This window comes from Caloenas nicobarica, chromosome 3 (assembly GCF_036013445.1).
Source record: "Caloenas nicobarica isolate bCalNic1 chromosome 3, bCalNic1.hap1, whole genome shotgun sequence".
NCBI classification, from domain to species: Eukaryota; Metazoa; Chordata; class Aves; order Columbiformes; family Columbidae; genus Caloenas; species Caloenas nicobarica.
The window spans coordinates 72,075,646-72,099,216 of NC_088247.1; the positions used below are offsets into that span (position 1 = coordinate 72,075,646).

Genomic DNA, 23,571 nt, shown 5'->3' on the forward strand with positions numbered 1-23,571 from the left:
CTTATTCAAACAGAAAGATTCCGCTAAAGAAGTCTGAAAAGCAGGAATACATGAAAAAATAATGACAAAGTGTAATTGCAAGTGTATAATGAATACTAAAATAAAATGAAGGTCTACGATAGGGATTATACTATTCACAAAATAAAAACATCACAAGGTAAATTGCCATAGAAAACACAGTTGTACTGCAGGAGTACCTTTAAATGAATATGACTACTCTGCTGCCTGCAAATGTTCCAAAATCCATCCTTTGCTGCATTGTGTATATGCCTGTATTGTTCTTTGTGTAAAATCACAGGGAAGTCTTAATAAAGAGATAAAATGGAGAAACTGTGAAAAATGTTTTCAACTAATTCATGCAATAGGCACTAGGTTATTTAAAAATAGAAATACTATTCAGTGTAAGTGCTGCATTTGAGAGGATTGTACAAGAGGAGAAATAAACCATACACAAAGAAAGGTGAAATACATACACACAAGAAATAGAAATGCTTCATGAATAGCTAAGTGCTGAAGAACCAATATACTACAAATAAAAGGAGGGAATTAAGTGAAAATAACTGTACTCAGAAGTTTTAATATAAACATGAAAATTCACCCCCAAAACTGAAAGACTTTTTCTGTTTTAAAGCAGAGTTAGTTGAAAATACCTGAGAAAGAAAGACTTAAATACTTCTTCACTTGTTTGATAACAGCTCTGAAGGCTTTACTTCAAATGTGGTCTTTATAGAATTTGGTAAGGAAGGGGTGAGAAGGTGAAACCACAAGACAAATGATAGGATTGAAGTAGTACATAAAGGCACGGAAAACCCACATGCACCTACACAGACATACAGAGCACAGTTATGCATCATTAATTCTGCAAGGAGTATGTTGGTCCAAAGGACAGAGGACTGAAGAACTGCTGTGCATACAAAGGTTTCTGGATCTCGGTGATGGTGACTTGCTTCCCCCCTTTAATACACATTCAAGGGCAAAAGCAATAAAATAATTGTGAGGTTTATGGGGCATAAAACGTGAGTGATCTTTGCTAAGAGAAAAAAGACAGGTGAAGGACTTAGTGACTAAAACCTCTCCCAATTTTCTGTTATTCTAATATTAATGCTGCACATGGACGCAGCTTCATACTTTCTTTGCTTTTATGCAATGCTATGTCTCTAATTCCACAGTTTCCATGAAAACTTTCAACCAAATCAATTGCACAATGGGTCTGATTACAGTGTGGGCTTTTCCTATGTCATTTCCAGATTGTACAAAAAGCTGGGAGATGGTGCAAACATTTGGGAGCTCTGAAACCATGGACTGCAGGAACCAGACAGATTTATTTTTTAAAGGTTAAGTTGAATGTTTCTTTCCTCATAAAATGTCCACAGTGATCTTATGACACGATGGCTAGCTTATTCTGTGTTATCATGAAGTATCAGCAGTGTCATTTCATAAGCATCTGGCTATTCGAAGGAAAAAAGATTATCTAATCAAATTCTGGCAGTGGAAACTCACAAGAGAGGAGAAAGAACTAATGCCACTCTGAGCTAGGACTGGCTTTCTGTAAAGCAGTATTTAGAAAACCACTGGGGATATGAACTCTCCTTAGGTTTATGTATGTTAGCCACTGACAGCATATAAGCATTCTGTTATATTGCACTTATTAGATTTTATCTGTTTCAGCTGGCTTTTATTTAGGACTCAGTATTTCTAGAGCAAAGTCTGCTATAGATTGGAATGAGCAGAGAGTCAAGCAGATATGGGGCGAGTTGTTGATGGCACATCTCACCAATTAATTTTCCTCAAAACCAAGCGGACTAGGAAGAGGGTAGAAAAAAGACCGTTTTCTTGGATATGAGGCATTATTAAAATGGACATCTTCCTTCTTCAACTGAGTCACAACATCAGAAAGGAAAATAGGGTTATTGATCAGGTTCAGGTTTCCTCACTGTGTATTTAATCTGTTATTTTGCATGATGAGAAACAATTACCGTGATTTATACACCTCAGTCCAGCATTTGCCTTTTTTACACTACCATATTGTTGACTCCAGATCAGATTGTGATCTATTGCAGTTCCCAGATCATCTTTTGCCATGTTGCTGTCTCTCTAAGCATTTATCCTCTCATAATGTATGGCCGCTTGTACTTGTCTAAGTACAGAAACTTTACATATATCCTTACTGAACTGCTATCATGTTCCAAACTTTGCTGCCTCCCCCAGCTATAGATCCTATGCAAATAACCTTACACTAAAATCATTCAAGACATCAGAGAAAATAATTAAACCTGTCAACCTCAGGACACATTTGAAACATCCCTCTGCTTTGATTGTGAAATGCTGATAAATAGTCTATACAGAACTTTCCAACTAATTATGTATACACCTAATGAAATTACAATCTAATCTTGTATTTCATAGTTTGCCTATGGGAATTTCATATGAAACAATGTGAGAAGCTTTATTAAATTAAATATAGATGACATCATCTTCTTCTCTTGTATCCACAAGTCCTGTGACTCCACCATAACAAAGTCAGATTGATGTGATAAACCCTTGCTAAGTCCATGCTTCCTGAGACTTTCTGGTTTTGTCCTCTGGGTAATTACCAGTAGTTTGATTATTTGCTACAGTTTTCCCTCAGGAATTCAAGTTAAACCTACTGGTCTATAAGTCTCAGGTTCCCTTTTTTCCTCTTTTTAGACATAGACTTAATGTTTTTGCTTTTTCAAAATCTTCCCTACTCATATTCTTAGAAGTGACCATTAATGTTCTGGATTTTCTTCAGCCATTGTCACAGGAGAAACTTCATCAGGTCCAGCTGATTTGAAAACGTGTCTCTATCCTGTCCTTTCCCCACTATAGCTGGTATTTTTAATTCTGTTTTACTGGTATTAGCTCTGCTAACCATCTAAGCAGGTCTGACCTTTTAAATTAAGATTGAAACAAAACAAGTAAACACTTCTGCCTTCTTGGAGATGTTTAATACATTTTCCTCTCCCATAAGAAGCCAAACGAGAGCTTTCTTGATATTTCATGTTATGTATCTATTACTTCTTTATGGAAAGCTTTCTGAATATTTTTGGTAGACTTTATATTAAAAGTATTTTATTTAATGTCATGTACTTTCTGACTTTGGTCCCTGTGTGTATTTTTTTTTCTATCTGTTCCTAGTGATACAACCTGCTTGAACTTTTTATGCACTTCTTTCTTACTTTTCAGGTCATAAAAAGGTTGTTGTTTAAGGAAGTTGGTCTTTCCTTACCCTTCCTAGCTGTCATGGTTTAACCCCAGGTGGTAACTAAGCAACATCCAGCCACTCGCTTACTCTTCCCCAGTGGGATGGGGAGAGAATCAGAAGGGTAAAAGTGGGAAAAGTCATGAGTTGGGATAAAAACAGTTTAACAGGTAAAGCAAAAGCTGCCTAGTCAAGCAAAACAAAACAAGGGATTCATTTACTGCTTCTCACAGTCTGGCAGGTGTTCAGCCATCCCCAGAACAGCTGGGCTCCATCATGTCTATTGGCTACTTAGAAAGACAAATGCCATCACTCCAAACATCCCCTCATCCCTCCTTCTTCCCTCAGCTTTATATACGGAGCGTGATGTCTTATGGTCTGGAATATCCCTTTTCTCAGTTGGGGTCAGCTGTCCTGGCTGTGTCCCCTCCCAGATTCTTGCTGAAAAGTCCCTGAATTGGTATAAACATTGCTTAGCGACAACCAGAACATGACTGTGTTGTCAACATTCTTCTCCCACTAAATTCAAAACACAGCACTACACAAGATACCAGGAAGAAAATTAGCTCTATCCCAGCTGAAACCAGGACACTAGTCCTCCTATACATTGAGATAATTTGCCATTGTGCCCTTATTATGATTTATTTACTGAATTATTGCTCCTCTATTCTGCTTAGAACAAATGTCTTATCAGTTGCTCAAGTTTGCTTATTTCTACTGCGTTACTTCACCTGCAGAAGCACATTTTATCTGGTTGGCTTTTTGTCTGCTTTTGTCTAGGTGATTATTCTAAAAAATTCCATCTCTAAAAGAATTAAACTTTTTTATTTCATGGCTTGACCACTGACCATTCATATGAGAGAATTTAAATACTGTTTTGTTTGGTTTTTTTTTCCTGAAACATAATGAAGGAGAACATGTTTGCATTACACAGATAGCATTTTGCGACCATGAAACATTTGCAAATATTATTAGGGCAATGTATTTCTGCCATATGTCATCTCTTCAGCAGGAATACTCTGCATGGGTTAAATGTTTTTTAATGCAGTTTTGAATAGTTATATGCTGCACTCTGAAAATAAACATTGAACTGTTCATTCTCTATTGACTGAAATAATGTAAGAGATCTTTTGCTAATAATTAATGTCACATCCCACTGGGACAAACACTATTTGCATGGGTTATAATAAAAACTACGCAAAAACACTAATGTGTTTTTCTAAGCAGTGAAAGCTTGTGATGCGTATTATGAAAACAGCACTGGTGAGAACCACAGCAGCATATAAAAGCTATTATTGTATTGTACATTTATTACTAAGTTTATTTCCTCTTTGATTTATTTAACTCACCAATTACCAGTTTTTTTCACTCCTCTGATAGAAGGATACAGTGAGTTACTAGCTCAGAGCAATGCTACTGTTTGGCAGCCACATTTGTTTCCAGTTCCATATCTGAAACGTTTTCCTGAATAACTTTATGTAATTACCTCACGCCCAGAAAAATTTTTCTGTCCATGTAAAGCAGGGGTGTCAAACTCATTTTCAGTGGGGGCTGGATCAGCCTCGCTGTTGCCTTCAAAGGGCCGAATGTAATTTTAGGACTGTATAAATGTAACACTAACACATAACATTAATAAATTAAATGAACGCTAACATGTGTAAATGTAACATTAACTGTGTAATACATTTACACAGTCCTAAAATTACATTCGGCTCTTTGAAGGCAACCACGAGGCTGATGCAGCCCCTGGTGAAAATGAGTTTGACAGCCCTGATGTAAAGGATTTTAAAATATGATAACTGTAGATACTTGAAAACACAAAATTTGTTAGGTTCTAATCAATATACATTCACATAAAAACTCCGCAATGACCAGGAACTCATGCAAAGTATCACAGTCAGGCGGCTCGGCTATTCTTTGTACATCCAACACTTCCACATTTCAAGCTTTCATCCACTTAATAGCCCACACTCTCTGTACACACTTGTAGTGCCCCCACTGCTCCTGTCACACCCACACACCACAGTTTCTATCCACAGCTCGTGCTATAAGCATCCAAATTCCATCATCATTTATCCACAGATTTGGCAGGCAGTTTCCCATGATTCTGAATATGCACAGCCACGACACATACACTCTAATCTACACTTTTACTACTTTATGACAGGTCCACCCATCGGCTGATTTTCAGAGTCTGCTAGGGATCTCTGGAGAAACCTCCGCTTTACTAGCTGTTCTTCTCCATCTCCATGTGCCCAAGAAAGCAACCAGAGGTGTGGTACTGGCTCACACAAAGTCACAGTTCTTGGCAAAGGAGGCAAGTTAATGTTCCTGTCGTCTCCTTCCAGGTTGTTCCCACAAAATGCACAAGCAGTTCCTCACTCAACTCAAGAGAGGGAGTGCTTTTCTCAGACCTCATCTTAAGGCTGCCTCCTTGTTGCCCTCATTTTCTTACTTACTGCTTCTCCTTCTCCAGGGAGGATCTTGTGGATTTCAGTTCTGATCTTCTGGTGCTTTTAAGATTTTACTGAAATGTCACTGAAAGACTACACCAACAACAGGCATATTCAACCATTTTTTCTTTTTCACAACTCCCTGCTCAGCAAGATTTTGACATAAGCATCCTTACCATAAAGATTAAGAAATTTCAAAAAGCAAATTTAAGTAACATACAAGAAGTTCCCTAAGCAAAATAAATAAATAAAATTTTCAGTCATTTTAGTTTGAAGGGAAAAGTAAGTAGAAAACAAAGTCTTGTCAAGCTTTCTTTATATATGATAATGCTGTAGAACATGCCCCATGCTTATTTTTTATATGTAGATTACATTTAATATTAAGCACTGGTTTAGAATGGTGGCCTGCACGTCAGTCTTTTTTACTATAAGCATTTCAGGTGTGCATAAGAGACTTATCATTGTTATTACTTGGTATTACATATGTGAGCATTTTCACTAGCATAGAAGAGAAAATGACAGACATAAGTACAAAACATACTAGTGTTATTTGATATTTCTTAATGGAAACAAAGCCCAGTCTTAACTAGCCTATTGTATAGCTCACGTTGTCTGAACAAGTGAGCCATCAGTACCTTTAAGCCTTACTCTTTATCTCTTCACTTATGTCTTTTAAGTGTCAGTGGAACAGATTTTCAATCATAGTAATGATTGGCACACAATGTAACATAAGAACTTTTGGAAAAAAAAATATAATTGAGTGGTATGAATGATTTAATTTTTGAGAAATATAGGGATAAAATGGAGTTAACTGAGACTTGGTTATCGACCCATGATTTTCTGCCCTTACTCAAGGCCTCCATTCACAGATATATTATCCTTAGCAGAATTTTCCTTTTTCTTCTCCCTCATGATGGTTTTACAAGTACATACTGCATTCTGGTTTTCTATTATTTCCCACCGAATTACAGTTGGCCATTGTTCTCCAAATATATGTCCCTGCTTTTCATTAGGAATATTATTAGTTTACTGTCTAAGGGATATCTTTTACTTAATTTGGTCATTATGTTTTTATTCTATTTTCATAGCTTGCCCTTGACTTTGCAACATTTTCCTTACTCTCTCTATTACCGCTTAGTAGCCTTAATATCATTGTTAAGGTTGAGATGCAACTTCTATTCTAAACTTACTTTCACAGGCTTATAACTTTTCCCAGATATTCTCTTTCAGGCTGAGGGGTTTTTATGCTTATGCTTTCTTAGAAGTGGATTTTTGTTTGAAGCTTCATAAGCATCATCTATTTGTTTTGAGTTATCCAACATGAAAAGATAGCATTTTTGCAGCAATCAAGACGTTTTCAGATGCTTTTTTTAGACTCTGATAATTGAAAATCAGCTTTGTTTCCGCACTTCAAAATCAGCTTTGATTGTGGAATTGTGGCTTTGCTATCTCTTTGAAATGGTTTTGAAATAATAAAGTTCTGCATGTGACATCATTATTAAATAAGTTACTGAAGTAGTAGTGACAAGTAATGGTGATCTCAGAATAACTCTGTTCTACTTAATATTACTGTTTAAAAGCTTTTTATTTTCTGTCAGAAAATTACAGTTTGTTATATTTTAAATCTTTTTAACACCATTTTCCTCCCACTCTTCAAGGAGCATAGCTCAAATAGATGTGTTACAGAGTGCCCAGTCAATATGGCTTCTATATAGTATACGGAAATAATGCAATGTGTGTAATGAAAAACAAACATTTCTCTTCACAGAATCACAGAATGTTAGGGATTGGAAGGGACCTCAAAAGATCATCTAGTCCAATCCCCCTGCCAGAGCAGGAACACCCAGATGAGGTTACACAGGAAGGCGTCCAGGCGGGTTTTGAATGTCTGCAGAGAAGAAGACTCCACAACCTCCCTGGGCAGCCTGTTCCAGTGTTCCGTCACCCTCACTGAGAAGAAGTTTCTTCTCAAATTTAAGTGGAACCTCTTGTGTTCCAGCTTGAACCCATTACCCCTTGTCTTACTGCTGGTTGTCACTGAGAAGAGCCTGGCTCCATCCTCATGACACCCACCCTTTATACATTTATAAACATTGATGTGGTCACCCCTCAGTCTCCTCTTCTCCAAGCTAAAGAGCCCCAGCTCCCTCAGCCTTTCCTCATAAGGGAGATGCTCCACTCCCTTCATCATCTTCGTTGCCTTACACTGGACTCTCTCCAGCATTTCCCTATTCTTCTTGAACTGAGGGGCCCAGAACTGGACACAATATTCCAGATGAGGTCTCACCAGGGCAGAGTAGAGGGGAAGGAGAATCTTCTCTTGTACTGGTGAAAAGAGAAACAGTTGCTTTGCTTCATTCCACAGAGATACTGTTATAATTACAAAAAGGTGTCTGAAAGAGCTTTTGCTTAAATGTCCAGTAAGAAATCCTGTTTAGCTGTAAGCCCAAGAAGAGCACTGGGAAGCTGTAGACAACTTCTTGTTTGTCTTCACAGAAAAGATGTTCTTCAGGGTAGTGTTAATGGACATTACCCACACCTTTTCTAATGGCTCTCCCTATGGTGGGCTTGTACTCTGCATTTTGTGCCTTTTTTTCATCACAGAGTTTCATAATCTGAGTAAGTAATCACTTAATGCCCTCCACGTGGAAAATGCCATTGTAGCCCTGAAAGAATTAACTAAGAGTAACCAATGTATTTCAGAGACTCCAGGTCAAGCTGAGAAAGAAACTCTTCAGGCATGTTTTTGATCAGCAATAGGAGACATATAAAAACTTGTGAACATTTTTAATTGGGGTACTCCTTTTAGTAAAAAAAAAAAGTGTCATTACTTTCAAGTTCCAAACCGACAAAAACTGCTGTTTTCCATATTTGTACTTACACAGACTAGACTTAACCTCCAAATCTCTATTGCACTTTTTTACTCTGACATCCAATGATGTGAAGATTACAAGTGCTACAAAAGCTGTAGAAACTAATACTTTTTTTTTGGATCTATGTGAGCCGCTCACTTTATGAGTCTTGTGATTTACTTTTGAGCTGGGTTATGGGCCAGAATTATACCAGACACATAATGAGGACATTTTTTCTTTAGAATTGAGAACTTCAATTTTTTTCCCTGGCTAAACTACAAATGCCAGTCAATAGATTCATTCTAATCTAAGATCATATTGTTCTGGTCCTATCTTTTTACTCCATCATTTCTCATTGATTAAGCAGCTCTTGCATTTTACAATAATGCAATAATACAATCCAAAGTGCCTCAGGAGGCTCTCATATGAAACTTCATCTGAAAGGCAATAAATAAGCTTACTTTGATTCTTATTTATTTTTTCTTTTCATTTATAAGTGATTTTCTGCATTCAGCCCGTGTTTCTCTTTCCTGTTCAAATACAAAAAGTTTTTAGAAAATTGCTCAAATAAGCTTCTTACACAATTAGAATCCTGCCCTCGGTGGCTGTCATTCTCAAGCAGCACATCCTCTGCTGATTGCATTATTGTTCCCCCTCCAGTGACTCAGTGATAGATCTGTTTATTCATATCAAATCTTCCATTAACCCTTAGTTCTGCTAATTTACAAATGTATTTGTATGCCTCTTAATTATAAAACTGCAGTCAGTATATAAACTTTATAAGCAGGAAAGCTCAGGCACTTCTTGTGGTCGAGGACAGACTCTTACAACCAGGATTTTTCAACCCATTAACTGAATGAAATACAGGTTGGTTTAAAATGGCTACACTTTTCCATCATGTGCAAAGTGTTTCTCTCTGTCATAAAAGGGAGAATAATCTTACCCTGCGTGTAAGTGGCAGATGAAGTCAGAAGACAGAGCTCAGTTTTCCATACATGCAGAATTAACTGGAGATTGCTACAAACAGTTTATTTCTCCTTCTGTCCGATTGTTGTGCTCCATGCCTTTCCTGACGGGCCACATGATAAAACATTGTCCCCTGAGTGTCAGACATATTTTGAGGCACTTTGTTGAAGAGGAGAGGAGTAGTAAGAAAAAAGTAGTTCCAAGTCTTCTCCAGTCATAAACGTCCTTCATATTTAGAGGCTTGACAGAATTATGAGTTCATCTAATATAATCTCCAGAGCATCATAAGCCATTAAATATCACCCAGATACTGCTACATAGAGCCCAATTATTTTAATTAGACAAGAGCGCTTCAGTCATCAAGAAACTAAACTGTGGTGTGCCACAGGCAAAGACCAAAATAGACAAAGATGTCATCAAAGCCTCAGGCTCTTGCAATAACAATGAATTTCTAGGTGAGAAATGCCCCCAAAATTCCTGGACATGGTATGTATATCATCCAGTAAGTTTGACAAAGAATGTCAAATCCCTGCTGATTTTGGGTGATCGATTTAATTCTGACCTGAGCATCAGAGTATGATATACTCAGTGGTTACCTAAGAAAAGGAATCACAGTTGACCAGAGAAGGTACTTTTTTGGAACTGTTTTTCCAAATCTATGTGCTAAAATAAATTTGCAGTAAACTGCGGATATTTTAAATTGTGCACATTTTAGCATTTCATCTACTGTAAAATGTTGTTCTTCTCCTTCCACATGTGAAGAAATTTGAAGCCCAGGTAGCTTCAGCTCTGGAATATGAATATTGAATGAGTGACAAAGTTGAGTGTTAGGTACCTCTAACATGAAAATTCCTAGCACCCTTGCAGGGGGACTGTTAGCTCTAGCAGTTTACATGGACTAAGATTTAGTTGATAAATGCTAAAATCAACTACTAACGTGATTTTAAACCTGACTGCTATCTTGTCTCAGACCTCAATTTAATTCAATTTAATTGTAATTTTAGCTCATTCCTATTTCACACAAATTGGTAAAATTGGGAGCATTTATCTTCTGCGAAGCATTGCTTTACAAAACACAGTCTGGGCTGGTTTACATTCATAGAGACCAGTTTTATCCTCTCTAGTTCCTAGCTGTCCAGTTGTGACTTATCTTTACAACAAGAACCTGATTTTATCCTCGTTTTCTCTAATACAATCTCCCTGACTCAAATGCAGCATTATTCTGCTATCTGTGTTCTCATGCTACATTACAGAGACCAGCAGGCTCCGTCCCTTTATCAGGTAACTGCCTGTTTTCTCTACCTCCTTGCTCCTTCTTTCTCAGAACATCACAGATTTTAAATCGTGAACGAGTAGCTAAGCCACAGAATAATAAATCAAGCCGAAACACTGCAGACACTGCACATTAAATATAAAATATGCAATGTGCATGTACGGCAGCCATTTTCCAGATGCCTGTGTGATGCAGAAATCAGGGAAAATCTATGCCCTACATAAAGTAAGGGACAGAGAATTTGGTCACAGAATATGGGACATCCCATAATATTCTAGACATCTAGCAGACAAAACTAGTGAAGTTTCAATTCTAACTCAGAGCTGAAGAGACTTGCATGTTGTTTTCTAACATTATTTGACTAGCTAGCTCTCCATGATTTGGGATGTAAAGGAAAAAGCAGTTATTCTACCAATCGAATCAAGCACAAGAAATTGATTTGTTCTTTGTATAAAAAGTGTTTGTTTTGCTTTTGCTAGTCCTATGAACTAATGTGATCCATGTTATTAATAATGGAAACATTCTCTAGATTGCTTTATCCACTCACTACTGACATTGAGTTTCATATCAGTCACAAGATCAATGAATTGCAGCACTGCAAGATATGGGCAATGGAAATAATGCACCTTGACAGCAATACGTAGCTTGTTAATTGAAGAGAGCTATTCTGGGATAAACGTTTTATTAAAACATCAACATTCTACCACGTGAAACATCACTAGGAAAAAACCTACAAATCCAAAGAATTTTGGTCATCCTGAGAAAGCCTGTCATATTTCAGTGATGAAACAACTTGCTTAGCTACTGAAGCATAATATGTCAATAAGATGGAATTCCACTTTCTAAAGGCTAGAGTGCCCACTCAACAGAAGAAAGCAATACATGATTACTGCTTGTGGCGCAATGCTAGCAACTCAGCATTTAGCAATAATAGAAAATGTCTGTCTCATTTTCATTCCCCTTGAAAAAACTCCGTATACAATATTATGAAACACTCCTGCTGTGAGTTGGTTTCTTAATCTCAGCAATATCTTCAGCTATTACCTTATCCATGGTAATACCTTTCTGGTGAATTTTCTGAAAAGCAAAAATTTAATGACATATGGAATAAGGACAGACACCTGAAATGTAATAACAAAGAATAACCCTTCAATTTTACTACAGGTACTAGACAGCAGCTATCTCCTATTTCCATTTTAATGTTTTGCAAATGACATAAAGGTCTCAAGGTCTTCTCTTTGCTGAATTATTCCTCTGTTTTTCAAAACCTTAGAGCTTCTTACTTCTGTTCCTGCTTCAACTTTTGGTCCCATCTTAAAACTGAGATAAAAATTCAGATCATTGTGCATACAGCCCTTCTTCACCCACGGCCTTTTATTAATCTGACTATAAAATTAAAAAGATTTTTCTCAGTGCAAGTATCTTCAAAGATTGTCTTGAATTACCACTGCTCATCTTGACTGCCTTTGCATCTTGAAGTATTTTAAAAGGTGCTTAATTCCTCTTTACATACATTCAAGATTTTCCTGTTACTGCTAATGAAAAAGCAAAGCACATGTCTTGAACCAAACATTTATATCTACATCTCTGTTCGAAAATAAAGTCTTCTAGGTTAGTCAGACTTTCAAACATTTTGATCAGGCAATATATATGGAGTAACGTGCCAAAACCAGACACAAGAGGGACAGAAATTGCACAAAGAAAGTACATGCTGATCGTGACAATGCATTGCATTAGAGCTGAACTTTACAACAAAAGACTTAAAACTGCCAGATGTGGAAACGGCTTTTCAATTCTAGACTGGGGTACTCTTACAAACTATTATGCACTTTCATATATAGGAAATAGTTCTGAAACAGCATTTGTCAGCTAGTTCAGGTTCCAAAGGGAGTATAGGTGCACTCACATCGCACTCCAATCGAGATATAAAAACTTAAAATAAACAACCTCACTCCAGAAGTTTCGAAGGACATAAAAGAAACCATCATTTGAATTACCAAAATTAAGTGAATAAGAATTTGTTACTCGGAATTTTTATAAATCAGATTTGTCTCCTCAAAACAAAATATTTTTCACAATTATTTGGGGTTTGCCTACATGTGTATAATAGTGCTTAACAAAGACCTCACTGAAGATGGAATGTATACTAGGAAATGCATGAACAGGAGATACTAAACCAAAAAAAGAGGTTTTGCAAACAACAGGAATGTGGATTGCACTTCTCATGTAACTATTTCAGAGTGCCCTCAATTCTACTAAGCTTTCTGAAAAGGCAGGCAATTATTAATTCTACAAATATGCTGCAATTGCTTTTGACATGTGCTTCCTTAGCCATGGAAGAAGAATGCAAAAATAAATCAATGGAAAAAAATTGCTGGGAAGAGTAAAATTGCCTTAGGGATTTTCTTCTATGTAATACAATGGCCTAGGAATTCTATTTATAAAGACGACATGGCATTTATATCTATTGATTTTTCAGGGACCTCTTGCAGTCTGTGGCCTTAAAATTTCACCTGTCCTAGAAGAGAACACATCTTTAGTGAAATCATGATGTTCTTCAATAACGTTACGCTTACAGAACAGTAAATATTGTGTAAAAGATGTGAAATAACCCCAAGGTTTGTGCTTCGTTCCCTTTGTAAGGCTATAAAACTTCCTTCATCATTGCACTTTTAATACCAAGGTTGAGTACCAACTTGTGTACTGGAGTTTCACAACAGGAGATCTGAATGAAGTGCCACAAAAAATCAATTATGACAGCTTGTTCCTAAGACCATTTAAATTGTTGCCCACAGTTTAGGATAGTTTAGAGTGGTCTCAGGACCTCCAGGAGCCTTCTAGAGTCAGGTCTCCTAGCAAGGGATTATCAAACAACTGAGGATCTCTACAAATACATGCTTCTTCCTTATACAGACTATGACAGGAAAGAGTAAACTCGAGGGGAAAAAGACCAACAGAGGCTCTGTGTCTCCACTATGCTCAATCTCCTGTCTCACCCCATTTCAAGGGATAGGTTAACTGATATTACATGTTGCAAATTGTTTATACTGTTGTGGAGCAAGGGCTGGGATGCAGTCACATATTACTCAGTTATCACCGCACTGAAAGATATTGACGTGGGATGTTTTGCAAGACAGATGAGCTGTATGTGTAGAGACTAAGGCGTAATTTTAATAAACAAGTAGTATAGGCCCTGTTGAAGCTCCATTCTAACCTGCTTTTAACTCCAAACTTTTCTTTAATATGTAGGAAATAATATGCCAGTGTGATACAAAACAAGACAAAAATATTTTATTCATAGAGCGTTTGTATGCCTTGATTACCACAGCTTTTCCTGTACCCAGGCCAGCTGGTACAATATGTACTGTCTCCTATGTTTTGTTACTGTTTTCTTGTATTAAATATGTCAAAATTTTATATTTGAGCAATAAAAGTTAGTAATATAGGCCTGATGCATAGTAATGAAGGTAGAACAACAGTGTATAATGGTAGTATCTTGGTAAATCAATTAATATATTTAGGGGTAATGGCAAAAAATAAGAAAGATTGGGCAAGAGTGAGGTCAGTCAGTGGTACCAGAACATGGCTTTGGGTGAGAACTATTCATAATCATTAAAAATATATCTGCGTGCTACTTTTCAAGTCAAAATAAATCTCTCTGGTTCTATTTATTTACCTGAAAGCCTGAATAGATAGCAGTGCCTGACTGCAGAGCGTATGTATGAAGATGCTTAAATTTAAACCTCTCTCCTCACCTTTTTGGTACAGTTCCGTCTAGATATTTACCAGGCTGTTTCTGGGCCTCACATAATGCTGTTTCCAGTTTTCCTGAGACAAAGCAAAACCACCATCTTTAACTTTCCCAAAGGTGCTTTTAGCAAATTAAGAATACTCTCTTGGAGACTGACAGATAGCTTTGACACTGACAGCAATGACTGCAAAAAGAGATTCTAGTTTTTTTATTTCACAGGGAAAGAAACTGAGGAAGGCAAGATGTCTGTATCCCAGCCCAATGCAGTTCATTTTCAATGCTCACTCAGAGTTGGTTGGAGTCCTTACATGTTTGGGACCACCTCACACCGTTTTCTCTCTGAATAACGGAATATATATTTAGCTTCAGCCCCTGGTCTCCAGCTTATTCTCTATTTGGTCTCTTCTGTCTCTCCTTTTCTAAAATGGCTGCTGCAACCCCTTTTCATTTACTGTCTCAACTTACTCTTGAAAACCTACTCCTCCTCCCTCCCTTGACCCATCTCATCAGTTAATCAAAATCCTCGTCTACTTGACAGTTGTTAGCTACCCTTATACTGCAGCTCAGACCTGAACAATCAGTTTGTTCTCTGCTATAGACAACTATTTTTCTACAAGCGCTTTTGGGTGAAAAACAGATCCCTGATGTCAGATGTAACTTCTGCTGTTAGCAATAAGTTACCAACTCTGAACTTTCCCCAAAGACAGGGGTTCAAATAACCCAAAAGAGACACAACATATCTAAAGTATAGCTTAAAGGATGACACATATTCATAGAGAATCTCCAGGTTTACATTGCCTTCCTTATTTCTTTGCTTACCAGCTTCAACAAAGAATATGTCTCTAACCCAGGCGCTACCTTTTTCTGGATGAACAAAAGGGATGTTCTTTATCTCAGGCCTTTTTTTGAGCTCGTAAATGATTGTGTACACTCATGAGGGAGTGCAGAGATTTGAAGTAGACGTTCTTGGATTCCATAAAGAAGACTGAAAGGCCTTCACACTAAAAAAGGCCAGGTTTTGTCTGGGAAAAAAATCCCAACATAGTTTAACTTTCCAAATAGAAAATACTCAAAGTGACAACAGAAAACAAAAGTAGAAATAAATAGCCTTCCTAACTGTCTTGGTGTCAAAGAAAGATTCAAAGACATGCATTTTCACCCTGTTCCACTACAGATTCTGAGGAAGGCCCTTAATGTTACCAAAATCCAGATTACAAAAAGCCTCTTGCTTTTCATTTCAGTCTCGGTGAACTGTACCCCCTAATGTTTGAGATGTCACATAACCCAAAAGAAAGAGTGAAGTTAAACTGAAGGCTGCAGATCTGGTCACAGGAAAGCACAGCACAGAGTCCATGAAAGGAAACAAAGCAGTTTTCTAAACCAGGCAATACATCACTCCTTTATGCTATGTGCACTTTCTTTACAGGGCATTTGCAGATTCAGAATGATGATGAATGAAGCTGAAAAACACAGTTTGATTTTCATCACTTCAAGGCAGAGAGCAGAGTAAAAATTATTAGTGATTTTATCTTTTTTAAACAATCCCTAATAGTTAATCCAGAGGCACTTCTTTTTGTTTACTCAGTCGTGTTTCTTATTACTTTCCCACCTTCTGCTTTATTTTATAGACCTATGTCTGCTGACTAGGTCTGGGAAGTACTCTGTTTTACATGCACCACTGCATGGAGAGATAGGAAGCTTTACCAAGGTCGACAGATGCTAACCTACTCATAGAAGACAAGTTAATCCCACTTCCTAGTTCAGCAAACTATTATTCTTCCATGATATCAGTTTGGGCAACCTAAAAACTGCAGTAAAAAGCGCATTTTCCAAAATAAAGACAAGAGCAAGAGAATGATAATATTTATAAATATAGATATTTTCTCTTCTCTCATAGCCTGCATAGAATTCATTAATAATACCAACCATGGAAAACATCATTTAGTCACTCTGACGTAACATTTAATATGTTCTTTTATACACAGATTTCTCTCTACATATTTCTATTTCCCCCCAAAGCTTGATTCTTGTAAAGTACCTGTTTTTTCTACTACCAAACCAACTGCTGATCCATATTATCTAACCTCTTAGGCAAAACATTTTCAGTGTTATCTGCTTTTGTTTTCCAGAAATCCACCATTAATTGTGCATTCTCCCTGTTTAAAAGCAGTTTTTATGAGAAAACAAAAAATATTTCTGTATTTCTTTTCATCATCTATCTTAACACACATAAGCAATGTCACTACAGTATCACAGACAGATCATTCTCTCTCCTTTTTCTAAGACTTACAAAGTTGGTGTTAATAAAATAATGGATGGTTTGCTCAAGATCCTGTTCATTTTTGCTGAGTGCCAGGAGAAGGAAGTCAAAGTGCATCTGGATTGTCATTTGCACAGTTCAATTTCTTACTGTAACTACTCAGCAACTTCATAAACCAATAAAGTGAAGAATTCTGGAAATGACATAGTCTACATGACAAAACCTTCATTCCTCATCCATAGTGCTATATTTAAATTGTTTGTTGAACTAAAGTATCCCACTCTGGTATGGAGGATAACTCAGAGTCACTGATGGAAAAGGAAAAAACAATTTCCCCTCTTATTCTAATATTGTACATTATCAATTGTTTCCCGCACCACTAGTAGGACAATGTATGTTCTTACCCCACAGCCTATTCCGTTGCCTGGTTCACATACAATTTTCCTTACTCCTGGTTCAGGAAGCAAACCCGCTCCACAGCCAGGAGTGGGACACAGCACTCCTCCCATCTGCAGCACACACTCCTCGGCCCCATAGCGCTGGTAGCGGTTGTACTGCAATACAAAAGACTGGTGTTAAACTTCCAACACTACACACAAACACACACACACACACACACACACAAAACCAACAAAAACCACCACCATCACCACCACCAAAAAAAGCCACAAATTTTGAGCTTGAATCTGTCCCACATAATCAAATCAACCCTTCTAAGGTCTCACATGCTAAGTTTGGGTTATTGGTCAGAAGTCTGAAACTTTGCAGTGTCATTAAATCAGGTGTCACTCTGCTACGACTCACATCATACACATTGTTTTCTGACTCACAGCTATCATTTTCACCACCAGAAAATTGTGTTGGATATTAAAATAAAGAAAACAGTAGACTGTTTCTGTAAGTAACCTGAAGAAATATTGTTTTGCTATACGAATTATTATAAATGTCATAAATATAGTCCAACAACAGATACTGATCAATGTTGTATACAGATTGAAAAGAAACCCACAAAAGAACCCCAAGGATCTATAGCTAGAAGTACAGTATAATGTTTTAGAGATAAGGGGTTTTAAAAATTGCCCAGTCAACTTTATTTTCAAAATAAAGTTCATGAAACTGATTGGCACAATAATTCTCTGATATAATTTTTTTCAATGTTAGGTGTATTTTTTTCCAGAGTCTTCCAGGAAATGTTAATTGTTTTTGCTATAGAAATGTTTCCTTTTTAATGATGGAGACACTGACACACAGCAGTATTAAATAACATGCTCACTGTATCCTCACTAACAAAAATGCCTACTCTAAAATGACTGATGCCATTGCAATAACATTCCCTGGTCTAACTTAGCTTGCTTCAGCCAGAGATAAGCCGAGCAATTTATGATCTGCGTACATGTAAATCGTGTCCACTCTCAGGTTCTGCACTGGTGCAGTTCCACACCAGTGGCTATATAACCATTGTAAACCAGGCTTCAGATTCACCTATAAATCTGGTCTACTGTAGAGCAAAATAAGTGAAAGCATTTGGTCCTAACAGCCCCAATGAAAACAGGAAAATCAAAAAGGCCAAAGAGGAAGGGAGTAGGATGAATTTTCTCCGTGACTGGAATGACTTTATGGTGTGCTAAAGGAACAAGACAGAGCTTTATGTTATAGCACTCACAACAGTAATTAGTGCTTCATAAACTTTTATCCCATTACTGCTCATGAAAATCTTGTTCCGCCCTGGGTTTTTTGTATGTTTGTTTTTTCTTTTTTTTTTTTAATAACAAATGAAAAATTATTTCTCCAACCTGTACTCCTCTCCAAAAAAATCACACAAGGAAAACTGAAGCATTAGGACCAAAATCTCATACACAAAGCATCCAAAGAATTGTGAATTACAAAGACAGTGGTTCCACTGCATATTTTCTTGGTACATTTAAAAAGATTCTTCTGCAAATGTTGTGATAATGTCTTGTTACACTGAGTTTTTAAAAATAGTATACAAACTCTTAAAACACTGTAATATATAGACAAAAAAGTGTTGTATCACAGACAAAAAAAATTACCAAATTGAAGGTATCCACATTTGTCAATTAACAAAGAATCCAAATAAACGTCCTTTCAAAAGAAAAGCAAGACCTAAAACAAGAGAAAGCCTTCAAAACATCACTTGGTGTACTAACAACAGCCAGAAATCCTGAATTAAGGACCCTGGATCTGGAAAATATCTGGAAATGCACAAGACATATCTGCAAAGTCTCCCTGAAAGCAAGGCCTCAACAAGTCAACTGGTGTTTTTCTATGTTATTATTATGCTCGAACCTAGACTACTGGCATAAATATTTAACATTGGACTCTATCTTTCAGCAAAGTTTGTGATCCTTGCAGTAAATACATGCTGAACAGAAATCTGAGTAATCACAGCTGCAAAACTCTCTGATGACCTTATTTGTCTTCAGGGCAGAGACTGGACCTGAAGGTGAGGACAGTGATTGTCTTACCTTGTTAAAAGGGAACTTTGTGCTGGATGTGGGATTGTTAGTAGCTTCTCATTACAGAGGCAAACACCACTGACACTGTAGCTGAGATTCTGTTGGCATTTCCATTGTTAATTCTCAGCTGATAAAAAGGATACGCTTTCCAGTCATTAACAGCATAAAATGACATGGAGAGATTTCTCCCATCTCCTCTCCTTCTTTTTTCCCCCTTTTTTTTTTCATACACAAAAATGGAAGACAGGTAAGATGGGAATCAACCTGTCTTGTTAGAGAAAGTTGCAGAAAGGAAACGTCCAGTCTGCCTACTGGCAAGGTGGACAAAGTCATCACATTCTGTCCGACATATTTGACATTTTATACTGGTTCAGCACAGGACTTACACCAGATCAGTATACCACTCTCATCAGTGATTTTCACACTACAAAAGTCAAAAAAATAATCAATTTGAAGACAAGAACGATCCAACTAAATGCGTTTGCACATCCTGACATCTAGTTACCAGACTGTTTTCTACCTTCAAAGTCCAGATGTATTTATAAGATGTCATTTTCCAATTTCTTTTTCTTTGTGCCTGTACGCTAGCTCACGTGAAACCCAGCAACCAACTAAAACATGTAGTAGCAGAACACTTACACCAGGGGTGTCAAACTCATTTTCACAAGGGGCCACACCAGCCTCGTGGTTGCCTTCAAAGGGCTGAATGTAGTTTTAGCTGAAAATGAGTTTGACACCCCTGATGTAAACATTTGCTGCCGTAACACAGTCATACATTACATTATATTATTTATTCAGTGGTCTGAAATAAAATGACTCACTTTACATTAAGGGTGCATTTATAAGAGCTTTGTAAAGCACCAAAACACTTATTTATGAATTATTAATTCACTATTTGCATATAGTGATAGATTATATCTATTAAAGGCATTTTCTCCTATATACCACAGCTATACATATCACATAGGACTGATGCGATCAACATGCTTAAAGCAAGTCAATGTCTTTGGAGCCCATGAATTATTTTTGATCATGTCTGGATGAGATATTTAAGGATATCACAGCAGACAGTCACCACTGGTTTACCTTGTCTCTTAACTGGAGAATTAAAGTAGGATTCCTTTCATTTAGTTTGGATTTCTGCAGTGATGATGCCTATAGTTGCAATGGTTGCTTAGACTCCTTTTATAATTAACACAAGACATAGGATGAAATTCATATTTTCTCTTTTAGGTTTGTTCATCAGCATGAAGAGGACTGATCCCTGAAGTGACCTGTTCTATTAATAGTAAAGAGAGATCAGACAATTTGCTAGTTATTGACACCTGAAATTAGGTGACTCCCACAATAGCTGCTTCAGTTCCAATGATTCTGATCCTAAGTCACCTGGCCTAAGCTGGTTTTGAAACTAAGGTTTATGTACTAAATAGCTTAGACTGTGAACCACCTCACACAATTTTAGCTGTTTACAAATTAAACATCTAACCCGAACAAGTCATATAGGCTCTAAATATATCAAATGAGAAGAAACAAGATCCCAAAAAAATAATTTATCCTGACTTACATGTGATGTCTAAGATAGGTAGGATGAATCATTCTGTGGAAGTGCTATAGCTGAAGCTGAGAAACCTAACTTAGGCTAGATATATAACACATAAAGAGCTGTCATTAAAAGATTAATCTAACTCTTCTGTATATTCAGAATATTTCACAATATCTATCACTATTATCAAAGTGCCTCCTATTTAGACATGCACTTATCATGTGTAAAATGGTACTGCATGCTACAGGGAGGAAAAATATCTCCAATTATTTTTACGGAAAACCTCTTTGAAAGTTTAATATATGGGTAACTTGACTGAACTGGCATTCATGGCACCTGATTTCAATTCCTGGCAGCAGCACAGCCTTCCTGTGGTTTTCACGTAAGTCACTTAATCTGTGCTTCTCATCAGTTCCCCATTTGTAAAGAGGCAGAATGATACTCGCTGATTTCACTGTAGTGTTAAGAGGCAAAGTCCATTAATAGTCATGAGGACATCAAATGCTATGGTAATGTGCGGCATAAAATTACACAGAAATCACCAGCTGTCTACTGCTGCTAGAAAGCAGCTTTTGAGCAAAGCATGTTAGGCATTTATACGGTACTGTAATAAGGTCCTCAGAAACACAGGTAAGTAAATAGTTGCTGGATTCAGCATAGAACCATGTATTTCAATGCTTATTTGAAAAAAAAAGATACTTTAAAAATGTGATTTACTCCAAATCAATGGTGTTAAGATGGCTAAAGGTACATGAAGAACACTTTCTTAATTATTTTTTTTTCTCAGAAACATGAATCCTGTTGTGAACTTTCCCCTCAGTTTGTGAATTGTCCCAGTCAACCCAAATCTATACTTTTTGTGGAATAACGTTTTGAGTGGAAAACATTCCCAGCTCTACTTATGGTATTTCAACCACATTATAATGAAGTTCTTTTCTGCAATCTTTTCTCATAAAGACTTGTCAGGGCCTTTAGAAATGATTTTTATGAATGACCAAAAAATATAGTATCACATAGACACAGACGCTGGATAACTGTAACCATTTATTCCCTGCTCCCCACTTCCCAGACTGGAATGGTTACACTTGAGTCTTAGAATGGTACTGGGTTTTCAACCAGTGGAAATTCAATCATTTGATGTTGCTAATCAAGGGTTATATAGATAAAATAATTGGGCTAACACAGGAATAAAACAGGTTTAACTATGGATTGCAGTCTTTACACTGAGATTCAGATACAAAACCGAAATGAACCTGGATGCACAAAACTCTTGCAAAATACACTTTGTGAACACAATTATTCTGTGCCATGTTATTTAATTTACAAGTTATGCTTTAATATCACAGAATAGTTTAGGTTGGAAGGGGCCTTAAAAGATCTTCTATTCCAATCCCCCCTGCCTTGTGCTATTTTAATTTTGCATTTACACTTTGGGCAGAGTTTTGTATTTTGTTTTGGTTTGGTTTTTTCCCCTCACACCTAAAAGTATCTGCCCAGTAGAGGACAAAAGTTTAACAGTAAATGTAAAGCCAAAATTTCTAATCTCTGAAAGGTAATTCAATTACTTGTTTCTTTTAACTGCATGTAACGGTCTCAGAGGAAAGAAAATCTACTTTCTGGAGTCAGATTGTTTTTACTGCTCCTATAAATCAAATAACCATCTGCGTGTTTCAAAATTAGATTGTGGAGGCTATTAGTCCATAATGTAGACTAAGCATTTTATTTATGTGTATAATACACATACAAAACCCACAAGAATTAGTTCTGTAATGTAATTAGGCAACTTGAAGTACAAACTCCTTAGTACTCACTGGACTAGTAAAAATACTTACAAAAGTGCCATTTAAAATATAGATTAAAAAGAGATGGACTGACATGGCTCTCCATGGAGCATCCTTACTTTATTTTTCCTGAGTTACTGGGTTCATCTTCTGGCCATTGGTAGGATAGGAAGAGCAAGTTCAGAGCACCAGCTCTTTGTTGTTTCCACAAGAGCACCACATAGGAGACCAGAAAGAGAACTATATTCTAGAGGGCTACAATTTACCCAACTTTGGAAAGTCATGTAAAATTGACTAAGGCAGTCTCAACAAAATATTTAGGTAAGAAACCCCTGACTGGACCAATGCAACACAATTCATGGACGAAATCAAACAGGAGTAGAAAGTGGGAAAGGCTGCAGTTTGCAGAATGATCTGAAAGAAAGCACAAGGTGAGGAGTATGAAAATAGAAAATAAAGAATATTGAGAAGAGAGTATACTGGAGCATGTTATATTGGAAATCAAATTGAATATATGAGAGGCAATATGATGCAATGAAGAAAGTGGACTAAGCACAGTGTATGGCTTGGCACTGTATTTACAAATAAAGATTCACTGAAGTAGATCCTGGCTCCCAGAAATTCCACTTCTCAGGTCACAAGGGTGAATACATGGATATTCCATGAAAGCAGATCAAAGTCATCCATGAGATAGAAGCAGTCCCATCTTCTGCATCCACCTGAGACCCTGAACACTGGGGTTCAAATTTTCTCTCTGAATTTAATAAAAGCTGGGCAGAAGATAATTCCTCTGTTTTAAGAAAAACTCAAGTTTTTTATTGATAGTCTTTACAGACAGGTAAACAAATGAAAATTTGGGTCCAACAAAAAATGACATATTTTTTGGTTTTGACAGGAGAAGAATATCCTTTAAATTAGTTTTGATCACACGTACTTTCTCCTTTCTTACTCCCTATTTTTATTTCAGCTGTGAAACCAAAAAGAAAAAAAAT

The 23,571-nt window shown here is 36.9% G+C and overlaps 1 protein-coding gene across 2 annotated transcripts in view; it reads right to left on the reverse strand.

Moving 5' to 3' along the window:
• PRKN (parkin RBR E3 ubiquitin protein ligase) overlaps positions 1-23,571 on the reverse strand; it is a 732,034-nt gene that overhangs the window by 92,027 nt on the left and 616,436 nt on the right. For both annotated transcript variants that reach the window (XM_065631599.1, XM_065631600.1), the window contains exon 9: positions 17,183-17,332. In XM_065631599.1, the coding sequence (XP_065487671.1) occupies positions 17,183-17,332 (150 nt within the window). The remainder of the gene's footprint in view (positions 1-17,182; positions 17,333-23,571) is intronic.